General features: G+C 38.3%; 1 protein-coding gene across 9 annotated transcripts in view; it reads left to right on the forward strand.

Annotated features, from left to right (window-relative positions):
• The window catches only part of LOC128696749 (tudor domain-containing protein 7B), a 462,427-nt gene that overhangs the window by 165,114 nt on the left and 278,914 nt on the right, over nt 1-18,399 (forward strand). For all 9 annotated transcript variants that reach the window (XR_011393213.1, XR_011393212.1, XM_070094599.1 and 6 more), the window contains 2 exons: nt 3,930-4,071; nt 4,571-4,718. Coding sequence is in view for 7 of the 9 variants with exons in the window: in XM_070094599.1 (XP_069950700.1) it covers nt 3,930-4,071; nt 4,571-4,718 (290 nt within the window). In the remaining 2 variants the exon portion in view is untranslated. The remainder of the gene's footprint in view (nt 1-3,929; nt 4,072-4,570; nt 4,719-18,399) is intronic.

The following is an 18,399-nucleotide window of genomic DNA, read 5'->3' on the forward strand; positions in this document are numbered from 1 at the left end:
CTGTTGCTGCACCATGGTCAGCTGTTGCTGCACCAAGGTCAGCTGGTCCTGGTGGCATTAAAAGAGGAAGGAAAGTAACCCCGGAAAAGGACGTGCTACCTAAAGTCCTAATGGAAGGGGATTCCCCTTCTAAACATTAACAATTTCCATGGTTTATGAGACAGGAAAAATACACCAGCATTCCTACTATCATGCAAAACAAATATGTACAGGTGTCTGTCTTACATTCATTGGGCAGGACAGTAGTACCTCCCTGGGTGGTTGTTAACGTTTATGAAGAACGAGATTAACAATAGAATTGATGAAGGAAATGTGAGTGGTGCATTGAGGTACCTGTGGAAACAAAAAATATTGTTCATGGAGGCAAAGACAGGAATGTACAGGAGTATAGTGGTACCAACACTTATATGGATGTGAAGCATGTGTTGTAAATGCTGCAGCAAGGAGGATGCTGGAGACAGTGGAGATGTTGTGTCTAAGGGCTGTGTAGGGTGTAAATATTATGCTGATAATTCATAGTGTGGGAATTAGGAGGAGGTGTGGAGTTAAAAGTATTACTTAGAGGGCTGAAGAGGGGTTGTTGAGGTTGTTTGGTCATTTAGATTGGATGAAGCAAAATAGGATGACTTGAAGAGTGTATGAATCTGTAGTGGAGGGGAGGGGGGGTAGGGGATCATCCTAGAAAAGATAGAAGGAGGGGGGTAAAAGAGGTTTTGTGTGCAAGAGGGTTGGACATGCAGTATGCATGAATGGAGATGAGTAGTTTTTGGGACCTGACAAGCTGTTGGAGTGTGAGCAGGTTAATATTTTGTGAAGGGATTCAGGGAAACTGGTTAGCCAGACCTCAGTCCTGGAGGTGGGAAATAAAGTACCTGCCCTCTGATGGAGAGGTGTTGATGCTGTAGTTTTTTAACTATAGTGTAGATGTGCCGCTGGCAAGACAGTGATGGAATGAGTGATGATGAAAGTGTTTCTTCTTTTTTGAGTCGCCCTCCCTTGGTGGGAAAGGACTGGTGTGTTAATAAAAAAAAATTACATTTAACAGATTTGTCCTTGTCTTACAGAAAAAGCTTTGATTTTTTAGGATTCCCCATCATGAGAGAATTCATCTTTCATTTAAAGTGGTCAGCTTGCCATAGTTGAATTGCTGTTAATGAGGGCACTTCAGTATATGTAATCTTTATTACTTTAGCAATGTTTTTGCCAGATTTTTCAAAATGATAAAAACTTTCCCATTTTTGGAACCTGTGCAACATGCATTGAGTTTTCTGACATTTTGATATTTTTTATTTGTGAAATTGCTTTGCCTTTTGTCAAAATACTCTCAAAAAATGAAAAGCTTCTCCATGATTAGCAATATGACTTTCACAGAATATATTTTTTTTTTTATTAACACACCGGCAGGGTGGCTCGAAAAAGAAAAACTTTCACAATCACTCCATCACTGTCTTGCCAGAAGGGTGCTTTACACTACAGTTTTTAAACTGCAACATTAACACCCCTCCTTCAGAGTGCAGGCACTACTTCCCATCTCCAGGACTCAAGTCCGCACTGCCGGTTTCCCTGAATCCCTTCATAAATGTTACTTTGCTCACACTCCAACAGCACGTCAAGTATTAAAAACCATTTGTCTCCATTCACTCCTGTCAAACATGCTCACGCATGCCTGCTGGAAGTCCAAGCCCCTCGCACACGAAACCTCCTTTACCCCCTCCCTCCAGCCTTTCCTAGGCCGACCACTACCCCGCCTTCCTTCCACTACAGCCTGATGCACTCTTGAAGTCATTCTGTTTCGCTCCATTCTCTCTACATGTCCGAACCACCTCGACAACCCTTCCTCAGCCCTCTGGACAACAGTTTTGGTAATCCCGCATCTCCTCCTAACTTCCAAACTACGAATTCTCTGCATTATGTTCACACCACACATTGCCCTCAGACATGACATCTCCACTGCCTCCAGCCTTCTCCTCGCTGCAACATTCATCACCCATGCTTCACACCCATATAAGAGCGTTGATAAAACTACACTCTCATACATTCCCCTCTTTGCCTCCAAGGACAAAGTTCTTTGTCTCCACAGACTCCTAAGTGCACCACTCGCCCTTTTCCCCTCATCAGTTCTATGAGTCACCTCATCTTTCATAGACCCATCCGTTGACACGTCCACTCCCAAATATCTGAATACATTCACCTCCTCCATACTCTCTCCCTCCAATCTGATATCCAATCTTTCATCACCTAATCTTTTTGTTATCCTTATAACCTTACTCTTTCCTGTATTCACTTTTAATTTTCTTCTTTTGCATACCCTACCAAATTCATCCACCATCCTCTGCAACTTCTCTTCAGAATCTCCCAAGAGCACAGTGTCATCAGCAAAGAGCAACTGTGACAACTCTCACTTTTTGTGTGATTCTTTATCTTTTAACTCCACGCCTCTTGCCAAGACCCTCGCATTTACTAATCTTACAACCCCATCTATAAATATATTAAACAACCACGGTGACATCACACATCCTTGTCTAAGGTCTACTTCTACAGGGAAATAATCTCTCTCTTTCCTACATACTCTAACTTGAGCCTCACTATCCTCGTAAAAACTCTTCACTGCTTTCAGTAACCTACCTCCTACACCATACACCTGCAACATCTGCCACATTGCCCCCTATCCACCCTGTCATACGCCTTTTCCAAATCCATAAATGCCACAAAAACCTCTTTCTCTTATCTAAATACTGTTCAATTATATTTTCACTGTAAACACCTGGTCCACACACCCCCTTCCATACCTAAAGCCTCCTTGTTCATCTGCTATCTTATTCTCTGTCTTACTCTTAATTCTTTCAATAATAACTCTACCATACAGTTTACCAGGTATACTCAACAGACTTATCCCCCTATAATTTTTGCACTCTCTTTTGTCCCCTTTGCCTTTATACAAAGGAACTATGCATGCTCTCTGCCAATCCTTAGGTACCTTACCCTCTTCCATACATTTATTAAATAATTGCACCAACCATTCCAAAACTATATCCCCACCTTCTTTTAACATTTCTATCTTTATCCCATCAATCCCAGCTGCTTTACCCCCTTTCATTTTACCTACTGCCTCACGAACTTCCCCCACACTCACAACTGGCTCTTCCTCACTCCTACAAGATGTTATTCCTCCTTGCCCTATACACGAAATCACAGCTTCCCTATCTTCATCAACATTTAACAATTCCTCAAAATATTCCCTCCATCTTCCCAATACCTCTAACTCTCCATTTAATAACTCTCCTCTCCTATTTTTAACTGACAAATCCATTTGTTCTCTAGGCTTCCTTAACTTGTTAATCTCACTCCAAAACTTTTTCCTATTTTCAAGAAAATTTGTTGATAACATCTCACCCACTCTCTCATTTGCTCTCTTTTTACATTGCTTCACCACTCTCTTAACCTCTCTCTTTTTCTCCATATACTCTTCCCTCCTTGCATCACTTCTACTTTGTAAAAACTTCTCATATGCTAACTTTTTCTCCCTTACTACTCTCTTTACATCATCATTCCACCAATCGTTCCTCTTCCCTCCCACACCCACTTTATTGTAACCACAAACTTCTGCTGAACACACTAACTCTGGATTTTTAAACCTACCCCATACCTCTTCAACCCCATTGCCTATGCTCTCATTAGCCCATCTATCCTCCAATAGCTGTTTATATCTTACCCTAACTGCCTCCTCTTTTAGTTTATAAACCTCCTCTTTTAGTTTATAAAATATTGTTAACTCATTAATTTTAAATTATACTTGGTTGTTTTTGTAATATTCTGTTTTGTAATGGGACTCACTTTTTTAGTGATGCTACTTTATTATGCAGTGTTATTCATGCATTTATTGAAAATTTGCTGCCTGTTTTCAGTCATAAATCATATTCTCTTTTCAGACCAGACACTGTAAGCAAGCAGGAGGTTCATCTACAACTACCACCATTAAAGTTGCCCTGCTCAAGCTTCTGGGACATCTTTATAAGACATATTGAAGATTTGAGCAACATTTACTTTCATCTCGTGGGTGATGAATACAGCGTAAGTTAAAAAGCAAATATTTAATATGATTGTAGAGTTTTGTCATTTAGGGTGGTGTTTCCAGGAAATAATAGGCTAATTAATTTAGAGCGAGATATTAATAAGTGCAGTGGTACCTCGAGTTTCGAACAGCTCCCAACTCGATGATTATGTAAGTGTATTTTTGTAAGTGCATTTGTAAGTGTATTTTTGTAAGTGCTTTTGTAAGTGTATTTTTGAGGGTCTGAAACTGACAAAACTGTTTTAATTTACATTATTCCTTATGGGAACAAATTCGTTCAGTATTGGCACTCAAACAGCCTTCTGGAACAAATTAAGTTCGTAACTTGAGGTACCACTGTATTACCTCACATAAAAGATCAAATATCATCCATCTTTAGTTAAGTTTGGTTATACATGTCATGCTTCCCAAGAAATTATGATGACAGCAGTACTCATACTCAGCTAATCCTATATTTATTTTCTGGCACAGCTGTAATAAATAAAATAAAACTTTCAGGGTGCATATAGTGAATTAGCTACAAATATGGAATTACACTATATGGAAGAAAAGAACCTTGCTCCTGTGAAAAATCCTCAAGAAGGAGAACTTTATGCTGCCAGTCATGACCAGTCTTGGTTCAGAGTGGAACTTCTAAATGTCTGTGGTGAGTAAAAATTTGTTCACTTTTTGTTTTTGCGGTTGATGAGAATGTATAAATTGTGCATGCTTTGTTTAACCCTTTGACTGTTTTGGTCGTATATATACGTCTTACGAGCCACTGTGTTTAACGTATATATGGACTTGAGTCCTGGAAATGGGAAGTACAATGCCTGCACTTTAAAGGAGGGGTTTGGGATATTGGCAGTTTGGAGGGATATGTTGTGTATCTTTATGTGTGTATGCTTCTAGACTGTTGTATTCTGAGCACCTCTGCAAAAACAGTGATAATGTGCGAGTGTGGTGAAAGTGTTGAATGATGATGAAAGTATTTTCTTTTTGGGGATTTTCTTTCTTTTTTTGGGTCACCCTGCCTCGGTGGGAGACGGCCGACTTGTTGAAAAAAAAAAAAAAAAAATGCAGTAGGGCCCCACTTATATGGCAGGTTAGGTTCCAGGCTACTGCCGTAAAGCGGAAATCGCCGTAAAGTGGAACACCCTTTTTTTTCCCCTTATAAATGCATGCAAATACAGTGGACCCCCGCTTAACGATCACCTCCAAATGCGACCAATTATGTAAGTGTATTTATGTAAGTGCGTTTGTACGTGTATGTTTGGGGGTCTGAAATGGACTAATCTACTTCACAATATTCCTTATGGGAAAAAATTCGGTCAGTACTGGCACCTGAACATACTACTGGAATGAAAAAAGTTCGTTAACCGGGGGTCCACTGTACTAGATAACAAGTTTACACTAACATATATTAAGTTAGCAATAGAACTAGGCATCAAAAAACAACAGAAAAGTACAATACACACATAGTACACTCATTACTTACCTTAAAATATTTTTAGTCTTAATCTAGGGTGAGACAAGTAGTATTTATTGTAAGAAATCAAGTGTGGTATGTATGGTAGTCAGCCAGGCTACCATACCAGGCCACCCCACCTACACATAATATTCTATTACATTTAGGCATCCCAGAGCGATAAAATGCATATAAAGTTCACTCATTACTTGCCTTAAAATATTTGTAGTCTTAATGTAGGGTCAGGGGTGAGTAAACGAGATAAAACGAATAAATGAGAGAGAGAGAGAGAGAGAATGAGTACATGAGAGAGGACAAGCGTGGAGTTATGTAAACAAACCAGGCGAACGTAAGTTTTGTAAACAAACAAAGTGTACACGTCTGGTTTGTGTGCAAGTTACATTGTGTACAAGTTGTCTCTACATTGATACGGTAGAATAAATAAAGAAGAACACTCCCATTCTCATGTAACACCATTTTTAGAAGAAATGACGTTCTGAGTGAAGGCAATGGAAATATGAAATAAGTCACTCTGACTTTTTTGGGTTATCCTAGGTTCTCAACACATCTGCTGTTATGTATGATAATCTATGTGACTGTATTTGTGTATACCTGAATAAACTTACATACATACGAAAGGAATAATTTTCTACAGTTACCCCCAGTAACACATTTTCTCTTATGTTAGACTATAGAAAATGTTATTCTTGCCGTTACTTGTATAAGTTATCTGGCTACCACATCTCATATTTATGTTTATTTATTCTATTGTGGGGTGTATTTATCATCTTTATATGTTATGTATCGTGTTTATATAATTTTGAAAAAATATCATGGATTAATGAAAATGTGTACATTAACGTAATATACGACATTTAATGAGACTCGGTGATTATTATTATCATTACTAATATGACGTCTTGTGACATAAGATACATATTGATTTTAATGTGTACCTGCACGCCAGCACAGTATGTAAGTTTATTTAGGCACAGGTATACATAAGTATAATTATCAGAGTATATATAAAATAACTTTTAAAAACACTTGAAATTTTGGAGTTTCCAGACATAATGGAGAGGCTTAGTGCTTACGGATCTCACAGAGAAGGTAAACAGACCGGCTGGGGCACGGTGGCCGTATTAGAAAGTCAGGTGGGGGGAGCCGTATAGTGAGTTTTGGTCAAAATTTGAAATGACCGTATTAGCGGAACGCCGTAAAGCGAAACGCCATAAAGCGGACCCTACTGTGCTCATAAATTCTAGCGGCTTCAAATCAAGCAGGAGAAAGCTGGTAGGCCCACATGGGAGAGAATGGGTCTGTGTGGTCAGTGTGCACCATATAAAAAAAATCCTGCAGCATGCAGTGCATAATGAGAAAAAAAAAAAACTTTTTTTTTTTAATTAAAATGCCGACTTTGTGGTCTATTTTCGCATAGTAGTATTTATGGTTGTATTCTCGTTTTCTTGGTCTCATTTGATAGAATGGAAAACATATTACAGAAATAGAGGTGATTTTGATTGATTTTACTATGAAAAGAACCTTGAAATGGAACTCAAAGTAGGGGAAATGTTTGATTTCTGCCAATATTCAAAAGTAAACAAATGATGTCATTTTCCAAAAAATGTCCAAGTAGCCATTCTAATTTGCAGTCATGAATGGGTTGACATTATTTATACATTTATTACAGTATTGCAGTAGTCTGCATAATAGTAAATCTTCTATTTTTTGTTTGAATAAAAATTCAAAATAGAAATCAAGAATAATATCAGAGAGGCCTGAAGAAGTGACTGATGAACAAAGCAAATGTTATTTTTGAGCCAGGAATGTCTGCATTGTTCATTCTGGACCCTATTTTGAAATTGTCAATTTTTTAATTTTTGTGAAATTGGCCAAATTGCAAATTTCTGACCATGTTATTGGGCATTTGGAATCAATAAATGGGCAATTTATTGCACTCAATCGATAGAAAAAATGGAGTTCTAAAGAAATAGCTATGAGTTTGGTCAACTGGAACAACGGAATTATCCGAAAATAAGGCTCAATGTGGGCGAAATCGCTGATTTGTAAATATCGCTGCGGTTGCTAACTTTGCGAGGGCGTAATTCCGTCAGTTTTCCATCAAATTTCATTCTTTTGGTGTCATTACAACCGGGGGAAAAATTCTCTATCATTTCATAAGATTTTTTTTTTTTTTTTTTTTTTTTTTTTTTTTTTTTTTTTTTTTTTTTTTTTTTTTTTTTTGAAATTTTGCGACACCAGGAGACGCCTCAGGATTTGGGGTTGTGACAGTCAAGGGGTTAAAGCAGATTTTACTGCTTATATCTGAATTCATTACATCATATCCCACTGTCAAACAATTTATTAGGGTGTCTAGGAAGTTCTCTTTGCATAACATTATCTAAATCTTACTGACATTACCTTTATCATTTATTCAATTGTATTGTGTTTTCATAAGAAATTTTCTAGACCTTTTGTGCCCAACTGGTAGTGCAGCTCTTGCCCTGTGTAGTGCATGATGAGAAAAAAAAACTGACTGTATTTGGTTTAAAATAGTGACTTTATGGTGTATTTTTGGATTTTTTTTATGGTTTTATTCTTGGTTTCTTTATATTACTTGATGGAATTGAAGATATATTACAGAAATAGAGATGATTTTTATTGTGTTCAGAACTGGAAGTACCTTGAAATTGAGCTCAAAATAGCAGAAATGTTCGATTTTTTTGTGGATACAAATTGTGTCACTCATTCAATGTGTGTCCAACTGGTCGGTCTAATGCGCATTAACAAATGTGCTAACTTTATTTATACAGTTATTACAGTAATGAAGTAATCTGCATAATCTTTTATATTTTGTGAATAAAAATTCATGAAAGCTCTTTACAGTATTTAGTAACTTACTACTTATTCTATACACTTGCAACATCTGCCACATTACTTACCTATCCACTCTATCATATGCCTTTTCTAAATCCATAAATGAAAAGTAAGTTTTGAAACACAAGATGTTTTTAAATGCAGGATATAAAAAAACATCATAAGTAAATAATAGCTTAACCCATAAACGGTTCAAACTTACATATACGTTCTCTCGCCTAGTGTCCTGAATATTTTGAAAAACAAAAATTTTTTTTTTTATAGAGATAAAGAACACATTTTTCTAAGTGTTATATGATTAAAAAAACAATTAGGGTCGGTACTTACCGAGATAGGAGACCGCGAAATCGGCACTTGATGCTTACCTGACAGCAACATCGAGTCCTGCCATTTGCAGAATGTTTCCGATATACCTTTTTTTCTCGTTTTTATGTTATTTTATATAATTTTTCTGCTCTGATAATTACAATTAATTGTTTTTGTCATTTCATAACTAATCTTTGTTCTGACATTAATATTAGGTACTAAAATTGTACTCAAATTGTCATACACTGACAGGGGGACATTTATAACTGCCTTGGTCATTTACTGCTGTCTAGGAATATACATTTTTTTTTTATCAACAAGTCGGCCGTCTTCCACCGAGGCAGGGTGACCCAAAAAAGAAAGAAAAATCCCCCAAAAAGAAAATACTTTCATCATCATTCAACATTTTCACCTCACTCACACATAATCACTGTTTTTGCAGAGGTGCTCAGAATACAACAGTTTAGAAGCATATACATATAAAGATACACAACGTATCCCTCCAAACTGCTAATATCTCGAACCCCTCCTTTAGAGTGCAGGCATTGTACTTCCCATTTCCAGGACTCAAGTCCGGCTGTATAAAAAAAACGGTTTCCCTGATTCCCTTCACTAAATATTACCCTGCTCACACTCCAACAGCTCGTCACATCCCAAATACCATTCGTCTCCATTCACTCCTATCTAACATGCTCATGCATGCTTGCTGGAAGTCCAAGCCCCTCGCCCACAAAACCTCCCATACCCCCTCCCTCCAACCTTTTCGAGGACGACCCCTACCCCACCTTCCTTCGCCTACAGATATATTCACTCTCCATTTCATTCTACCTTGATCCATTCTCTCTAAATGACCAAACCACCTCAACAACCCCTCTTCAGCTCTCTGACTAATACTTTTATTAACTCCACACCTTCTAATTTCCACACTCCGAATGTTCTGCATAATATTCACACCACACATTGCCCTTAGACAGGACATCTCCACTGCCTCCAACCACCTCGTCGCTGCGGCATTTACAACCCAAGCTTCACAACCTTATAAGAGTATTGGTACTACAATACTTTCATACATTCTGTTCTTTGCCTCCATAGATAACATTTTTTGTCTCCACATATACCTCAACGCACCATTCGCCTTTTTTTCTTCATCAGTTCTATGATTAACCTCATCCTTCATAAATCCATCCACTGACACGTCAGCTCCCAAATATCTGAAAATATTCACTTCTTCCATACTACTCCTCCCCAATTTGATATCCAATTTTTCTTTATCTAAATCATTTGATACCTGCATCACCTTAATCTTTTCTATGTTAACTTTCAACTTTCTACCTTTACACACACTCCCAAACTTGTCCACTAACCTTTGCAATCTTTATAATCTCCCATAAGCACAGTATCATCAGCAAAAAGTAACTGTGTCAATTCCCATTGTGTATTTGATTCCCCATAACTTAATCCCACCCCTCTCCCGAACACTCTAGCATTTACTTCTTTTACAACCCCATCTATAAATATATTAAACAACCAATGTGACATTACTCATCCCTGTCTAAGACCTACTTTTACTGGGTAATAGTCTCCCTCTCTTCTCCACACCCTAACCTCAGCCTCACTATCCTCATAAAAACTCTTTACAGCATTTAGTAACTTACTACCTATTCCATATACTTGTAACATCTGCCACATTGCATCCCTATCTACTCTATCATATGCCTTTTCTAAATCCATAAGTGCAGTAAAAACTTCCCTACCTTTATCTAAATACTGTTCACATATATGCTTCAATGTAAACACTTGATCTACACATCCCCTACCCACTCTGAAACCTCCTTGATCATCCACAATCCTACATTCTGTCTTACCTCTAATTCTTTCAATGATAACCCTACCGTACACTTTTCCTGGTATACTCAGTAAACTTCTTCCTCTATAATTTTTACAGTCTCTTTTGTCCCCTTCCCTTTATATAAAGGGACTATACATGCTCTCTGCCAGTCCCTAGGTACCTTCCCCTCTTTCATATTTTTTTTTGTTTTTCAACAAGTCGGCCGTCTCCCACCAAGGCAGGGTGACCCAAAAAAAGAAAGAAAATCCCCAAAAAGAAAATACTTTCATCATCATTCAACACTTTCACCACACTCACACATTATCACTGTTTTTGCAGAGGTGCTCAGAATACAACAGTTTAGAAGCATATACATATAAAGATACACAACATATCCCTCCAAACTGCCAATATCCCAAACCCCTCCTTTTAAGTGCACGCATTGTCCTTCCCATTTCCAGGACTCAAGTCCGACTATATGAAAATAACCGGTTTCCCTGAATCCCTTCACTAAATATTACCCTGCTCACACTCCAACAGATCGTCGGGTCCCAAGTAGCATTCGCCTCCATTCACTCCTACCTAACACGCTCACGCACGCTTGCTGGAAGTCCAAGCCCCTCGCCCATGAAACCTCCTTTACCCTCTCTCTCCAACCCTTTCGAGGACGACCCCTACCCCGCCTTCCTTCCTCTATAGATTTATATGCTTTCCATGTCATTCTACTTTGATCCATTCTCTCTGTATGGCCAAACCACCTCAACAACCCCTCTTCTGCCCTCTGACTAATACTTTTATTAACTCCACACCTTTTCCTAATTTCCACACTCCGAATTTTCTGCATAATATTTACAACACACATTGCGCTTAGACATGACATCTCCACTGCCTCCAACCGTCTCCTCGCTGCTGCATTTACCACCCAAGCTTCACATCCATATAAGAGTGTTGGTACTGCTATACTTTCATACATTCCCTTCTATGCGTTCATAGATAACGTTTTTTGATTCCACAGATACCTCAACGCACCACTCACCTTTTTTCCCTCATCAATTCTATGATTAACCTCATCCTTCATAAATCCATCCGCCGACCTGTCAACTCCCAAGTATCTGAAAACATTCACTTCTTCCATACTCCTCCTCCCCAATTTGATATCCAATTTTTCTTTATCTAAATCATTTGATACCCTCATCACCTTACTCTTTTCTGTGTTCACTTTCAACTTTCTACCTTTACACACATTCCCAAACTCATCCACTAACCTTTGCAATTTTTCTTTAGAATCTCCCATAAGCACAGTATCATCAGCAAAAAGTAACTGTGTCACTTCCCATTTTGAATTTGATTCCCCATAATTTAATCCCACCCCTCTCCTGAACACTCTAGCATTTACTTCTTTTACAATCCCATCTATAAATATATTAAACAACCATGGTGACATTACACATCCCTGTCTAAGACCTACTTTTACCGGGAAGTAGTCTCCCTCTCTTCTACACACCGTAACCTGAGCCTCACTATCCTCATAAAAACTCTTTACAGCATTTAATAACTTACAACCTATTCTATATACTTGCAACATCTGCCACATTGCTCCCCTATCCACTCTATCATATGCTTTTTCTAAATCAATAAATGCAATAAAAACTTCCCTACCCTTACCTAAATACTGTTCACATATATGCTTCAATGTAAACACTTGATCTACACATCCCCTACCCACTCTGAAACCTCCTTGCTCATCCACAATCCTACATTCTGTCTTACCTCTAATTCTTTCAATTATAACCCTACCGTACACTTTTCCTGGTATACTCAGTAAACTTATTCCTCTATAATTTTTACAATCTCTTTTGGCCCCTTTCCCTTTATATAAAGGGACTATACATGCTATCCGCCAATCCCTAGGTACCTTCCCCTCTTTCATACATTTATTAAACAAAAGTACCAACCACTCCAACACTATATCCCCCCCTGCTTTTAACATTTCTGTCATGATCCCATCAGTTCCAGCTGCTTTACCTCCTTTCATTCTACGTAATGCCTCGCTTACATTCTGCTCTTCGTCACTCCTAAAAGATGGTATGCCTCCCTGGCCAGTGCATGAAATTACCGCCTCCCTTTCTTCCTCAACATTTAAAAGTTCCTCAAAATATTCTCGCCGTCTACCTAATACCTCCCTCTCCCCATCTACTAACTCCCCTACTCTGTTTTTAACTGACAAATCCATACTTTCCCTAGGCTTTCTTAACCTGTTTAACTCGCTCCAAATTTTTTTCTTATTTTCATTAAAATTTCTTGACAGTGCCTCTCCCACTCTATCATCTGTTCTCCTTTTGCACTCTCTCACCACTCTCTTCACCTTTCTTTTACTTTCCATATACTCTGCTCTTCTTATAACACTTCTGCTTTGTAAAAACCTCTCATAAACTACCTTTTTCTCTTTTATCACACCCTTTACTTCATCATTCCACCAATCACTCCTCTTTCCTCCTGCCCCCATCCTTCTATAACCACAAACTTTTGCCCCACATTCTAATACTGCATTTTTAAAACTATTCCAACCCTCTTCAACCCCCCCCCCCCCCACTACTCATCTTTGCACTAGCCTACCTTTCTGCCAATAGTCGCTTATATCTCACCCGAACTTCCTCCTCCCTTAGTTTATACACTTTCACTTCTCTCTTACTTGTTGTTGCCACCTTCCGCTTGTCCCATCTACCTCTTACTCTAACTGTAGCTACAACTAAATAATGATCCGATATATCAGTTGTCCCTCTATAAATGTGCACATCCTGGAGCCTACCCATCAACCTTTTATATTCCAATACATAATCTAATAAATAACTTTCATTACGTGCTGTATCATACCTTGTATATTTATTTATCCTCTTTTTCATAAAATATGTATTGCTTATTACCAAATCTCTTTCTACACATAGCTCCATTAAAGGCTCCCCATTTTCATTTACGCCTGGCACCCCAAATTTTCCTACTACTCCCTCCACAACATTTTTACCCACTTCTGCATTGAAATCCTCGACCACAAGTACTCTTACACTTGGTTCAAAACTCCCCATACATTCACTCAACATGTCCCAACACCTTTCTCTCTCCTTTACACTTCTCTCTTCTCCAGGTGCATATACACTTACTATAACCCACTTTTCACATCCAACCTTTATTTTACTCCACATAATCCTTGAATTAATATATTTATAGTCCCTCTTTTCCTGCCATAGCTTATCCATCAACATTATTGCTACTCCTTCTTTAGCTCTAACTCTATTTGAAACCCCTGACCTAATCCCATTTATTCCTCTCCACTGAAACTCTCCTACCCCCTTCAGCTTTGTTTCACTTAAAGCCAGGACATCCAGCTTTTTCTCATTCATAACATCCACAATCATCTCTTTCTTATCTGCACAACATCCATGCACATTCAGACATCCCACTTTGACAGTTTTCTTCTTCTTATTCTTTTTAGTAATTATTAGAGGAAAAGGAGTTACTAGCCCATTGTTTCCGGCATTTTAGTTGACTTTTACAACACGCATGGCTTACGGAGGAAAGATTCTTATTCCACTTCCTCATGGATATAAAAGGAAAAGTAATAAGAACAAGAACTATTAAGATAAAATCAAAGAAAACTCAGATGAGTGTGTATAAATAAACATGTACATGTATGTGTAATGTGACCTAAGTGTAAGTAGAAGTAGCAGGACGTACCTGTAATCTTGCATATTTATGAGACAGACAAAAGACACCAGCAATCCTACCATCATGTAAAACAATTATAGGCTTTCGTTTTACACTCACTTGGCAGGACGATAGTACCTTCCTGGGTGGTTGCTGTCTACCAACCTACTATCTAGGAATATATATAAAGTATTTATAGGTCCCAGCAATGTTTTTGGATCCATGGGAGTATATAATAATAATAATAATAATAATAATATTTTTATTATTATTATTATTGTTATTATTATTTTTATTTTTATTATTATTATTATTATTATTATTATTATTATTATTATTATTATTATTATTATTATTATTAGTTCCCTTTAAGCATGATGTAAGGCAAATGTCAGTCCAATGCTGACAGCGCAGTGATAAGATAAATGGTGACATTTGATGAGCATTGGCCCTTGCCTTATTTGTTTTCACTGTTACACATAAACAAGTTTATCTGTCTGTCTGTGTAGCTCTCTCTGTCCGTCTAGCTCTCCGTCTATGTCTGTCTTTCTAGCTCTGTCTCTGCTTATCTGTCTGCTTGTCTCTGTCTCAGAGAGTGCCACTCGTGAACCAACAGGTATTATACATTACGATGGTATTGGCCAGTCAGGCTTATGCATTGTATCTACAAGCACAGTGTAGCACTTTGTCTGGATTTTTTGGGTTATCCTAGGTATTTTACACTATGTATAATTGTATGTATGTGTACCTGTGAGACAGACACAGACAGATAGACATAGACAGACAGACAGATGGAGATAGAGCCAGCCAGCCAGTTGGCCAGCCAAACTTCTGAACACGTATTACACATTCCAGAATTGTTTCTCTTTACTTAGGGCATAAGTTATAAGGCATTCTGAAAGGGTGTTGCACAAATGTTGCACATGGGTTATTATCGAGATTTTTGATATTTCCTCGACCACTTATGGCCACATCCACCTCAAAGCCACTAAACTTGAGGTCAACATCACTTTCCTCTTAAAATGGGAGTGTTAATACTACATGAAATCAGTGAATCCCAGGTGTTTGCCGTGCTGTTTGCTGTAGCTGGCATTCATTTGAACTGGTGCTCCCAAAAGGTACTAAGTGATCCCAGATTTTTTTTAATACTGCACACACTGAGTGTTAAGACCCATTCTATGCCGACCAGGCATCTCAGGCAATTGTGCCAAATTTGGAGGCAGGAAAAATAAAACATTGATCTACGTTTGGGGCACTAGCGGTAAGAACGTATACGTATATATATTCGTTTGGACCGTTTAAGGGTTAAATATGAGCTGAGTGGGAGCAGCTGTAGTTATAAGTGAATAGAGTAGATAAAATAAAAAACAATTATAACATTTCTCAACTTTTTAATAAAATAACACAGAAGAAGGGGTTACTAGCCCTTGGTCCCAACATTTTACTTGCCTCTTACAATACACATGGCTTACAGAGGAAGAATTCAGTAGCCCACTATCTCTGTGGTATTTAAAAAAAGGAGGGGAAGAGAGGGCAGTGCTTGCACTTAGAGGGAGGGGTGGGGATATTACAATTGGAAGGGTAATCTGGTGGTGCCACCATACTTATGGAAAGATAGCAATTGAGTGACTGTATTTTCTTCTTTGGGTCAACCTGGCTTGGTGGGAGATGGCCATCTTGTTAAAAAAAAAAAAAATCAAAATAAAGGAGAGACTTGGGGACATAGCTAATGGATAGAGGAAATGTTGTTTTAGTGCCAGGAATGTCTACATTGTTTTTTCTGGGTTCTATTTTTAAATTGGCAATTTTTAAATTTTATGTGAAATTGGCCAGATTATACCAATTTCTGATCACTTTATTGGGTAGTTGAAACATTAGTTAAACAGGCAGTTTCTTGTGCTCTATCAATAGAATTGAAAGCATACTAGCAAAATAGCTAAGAATTTGGTTGACTGGAACAATGGAATTGGTCTAAAATAATAATAATTTTATTTCAGCATGGTACAAGGTTTGTACAAAGGAGAATGACATTTGAGTGTTTATGTTCAAAGCCCTTTTATATGCAGAGCGAAATCACTGTGTAAATATTGCCAAGAGAGCATAATTTTGTGTAAGTTTTCCATCAAATTTTATGCTTTTAGTGTCATTACCTTCAGAAAGAGTCATCATTTCATGAGAACTTTTTTCTTTAAAACATTGGACCCCTCAGATCAGGGGTCTGGTCCCCTGAAAGGGTTAATCCTTTCAGGATTCAACTCGCCATAAGGGTACTTAAGGGAGGGGCGAGCAATAATTCTTTCCTATTTTTTGTTGGTTTTATGTTGATAATGTTTTGTTGCAGATCTTTTGATTTCATAGCCAATTCTTGTTGAGACACAAATGTTTGGTACTGAATTAGTAATCATGAGTCCTGGAAATGAGAAGTACAATGCCCGCACTCTAAAGGAGGGGTTTGGGATACTATTGGCAGTTTGGAAGGATATATTATGTATTTTTATATGGACAGTGGACCCCGGCATACGATGGCATCGGTATACGTTAAATCTGGTATACGATACATTTTAATGCAAAAATTTTGCCTTGCCACTCGTTAAAAACCCGCCACATGCGATTCGTCTGGGACACGTCCACGTGTGGCCTGAACTGCCCCATGCGTGCCAGTGTTTACAAGCCAGCCAGTGTGCTCGCATCTAAGCATGCATTCGGTACATTCCATATTATCAGTGTTTTTGGTGCTTGTTTCTGCAAGGTAAGTCACCATGGGGCCCCAAGAAAGCTTCTAGTGCCAACCCTGTGGTAAAAAGGGTGAGAATTAGTGTGGAAATTAAGAAAGATTTTGAAGGGTTTGGGGCTAACCCTGAGAAGCCTATGCCATTTGTGGAATCCATTTTGCCTACTTCGAAAATTAAGGAAATGTGTGCAAAGTGGGTTGAACTGCAAACCTTTATGGATGAAAATCACCCTAACACAGCTATTGCAAGCCGTGCTGGTGACTATTACAATGACAGTGTTGTGGCCCATTTTAGACAAATCTTAAAGGACCGGAAGGTACAGACCTCTATGTACAGATTTGTTGTGCGACAGAGGTCCAGTGACTCTCAAGCTGGTCCTAGTGGCATTAAAAGAAGAAGGGAAGTAACCCTGGAAAAGGACTTGCTACCTCAAGTCCTAATGGAAGGGGATTCCCCTTCTAAACATTAACAACTTCGACACTCTCCCCTCCTCCCATCCCATCAATCATCACCAGATCTTCATTAAAGGTAAGCGTCATGTATTCTATTGTTAGTAGAGTACTACTAACTGTACATGTCTTCTTCAGTTTGTGTGCATTAAACTTAATATTTCATGTGGTAAAACTTTTTTTTTATAGTACTTTTGGGTGTCTTGCATGGATTAATTTAATTTCTATTATTTCTTATGGGGAAAACTAATTCGCCTTCCAATAGTTTTGGCATGCGATGAGCTCTCAGGAAGGGATTAATGTCGTATACCGGGGGGTCCACTGTATATGCTTCTAAACTGTTGTATTCTGGGCACCTCTGCAATAACAGTGAATATGTGTGAGTGAGGTGAAGATGTTGAATGATGATGAACGTATTTTCTTTTTGGGGATTTTCTTTCTTTTTGGGTCACCCTGTTTTGGTGGGAGACGGCTGACTTGTTGAAAAAAAAATAGTCTCAAACACATGTTCACACTGATAAATGAATTTGTACACCTGGTTCAATCATATACTATTGTTTACATATATATACAAGGTATTTACAAGTCCCATTTATGTTTCTAGAAGTCCACCACTGTATGGTACTCCAAGAAGCATGGATTCATACAGAGTGCCACCCCACATTGCTGACACATGTATCGTGTGTCTTTTCGCACTTGACTTCGCTGTTTAGTGTAAGCTTACACAACACACTTTTTCTGGGAATACTTCTTCTTTGGAGTAGATGGTAGTGGTATTAGGCAGTGACAGGGATTATTCGGTTGGGCACTTTCCCCCTCTGGCTGTGGGGTGACAGGTCACTGTGGAGTGGCAGGTATAGGTGTGGTACCATACTTTTTCGCTATCTGCTTGATGACATTGAGGGTGAATTCCGCATATCGTTGTCGCTTCCCAGTCTTTATTTCGTCCATGTTGAAGGCATTGAACATTGCAATGTCTACAAGGT

The sequence above is a fragment of the Cherax quadricarinatus genome, chromosome 46 (assembly GCF_038502225.1).
Source record: "Cherax quadricarinatus isolate ZL_2023a chromosome 46, ASM3850222v1, whole genome shotgun sequence".
Taxonomy (NCBI): domain Eukaryota; kingdom Metazoa; phylum Arthropoda; class Malacostraca; order Decapoda; family Parastacidae; genus Cherax; species Cherax quadricarinatus.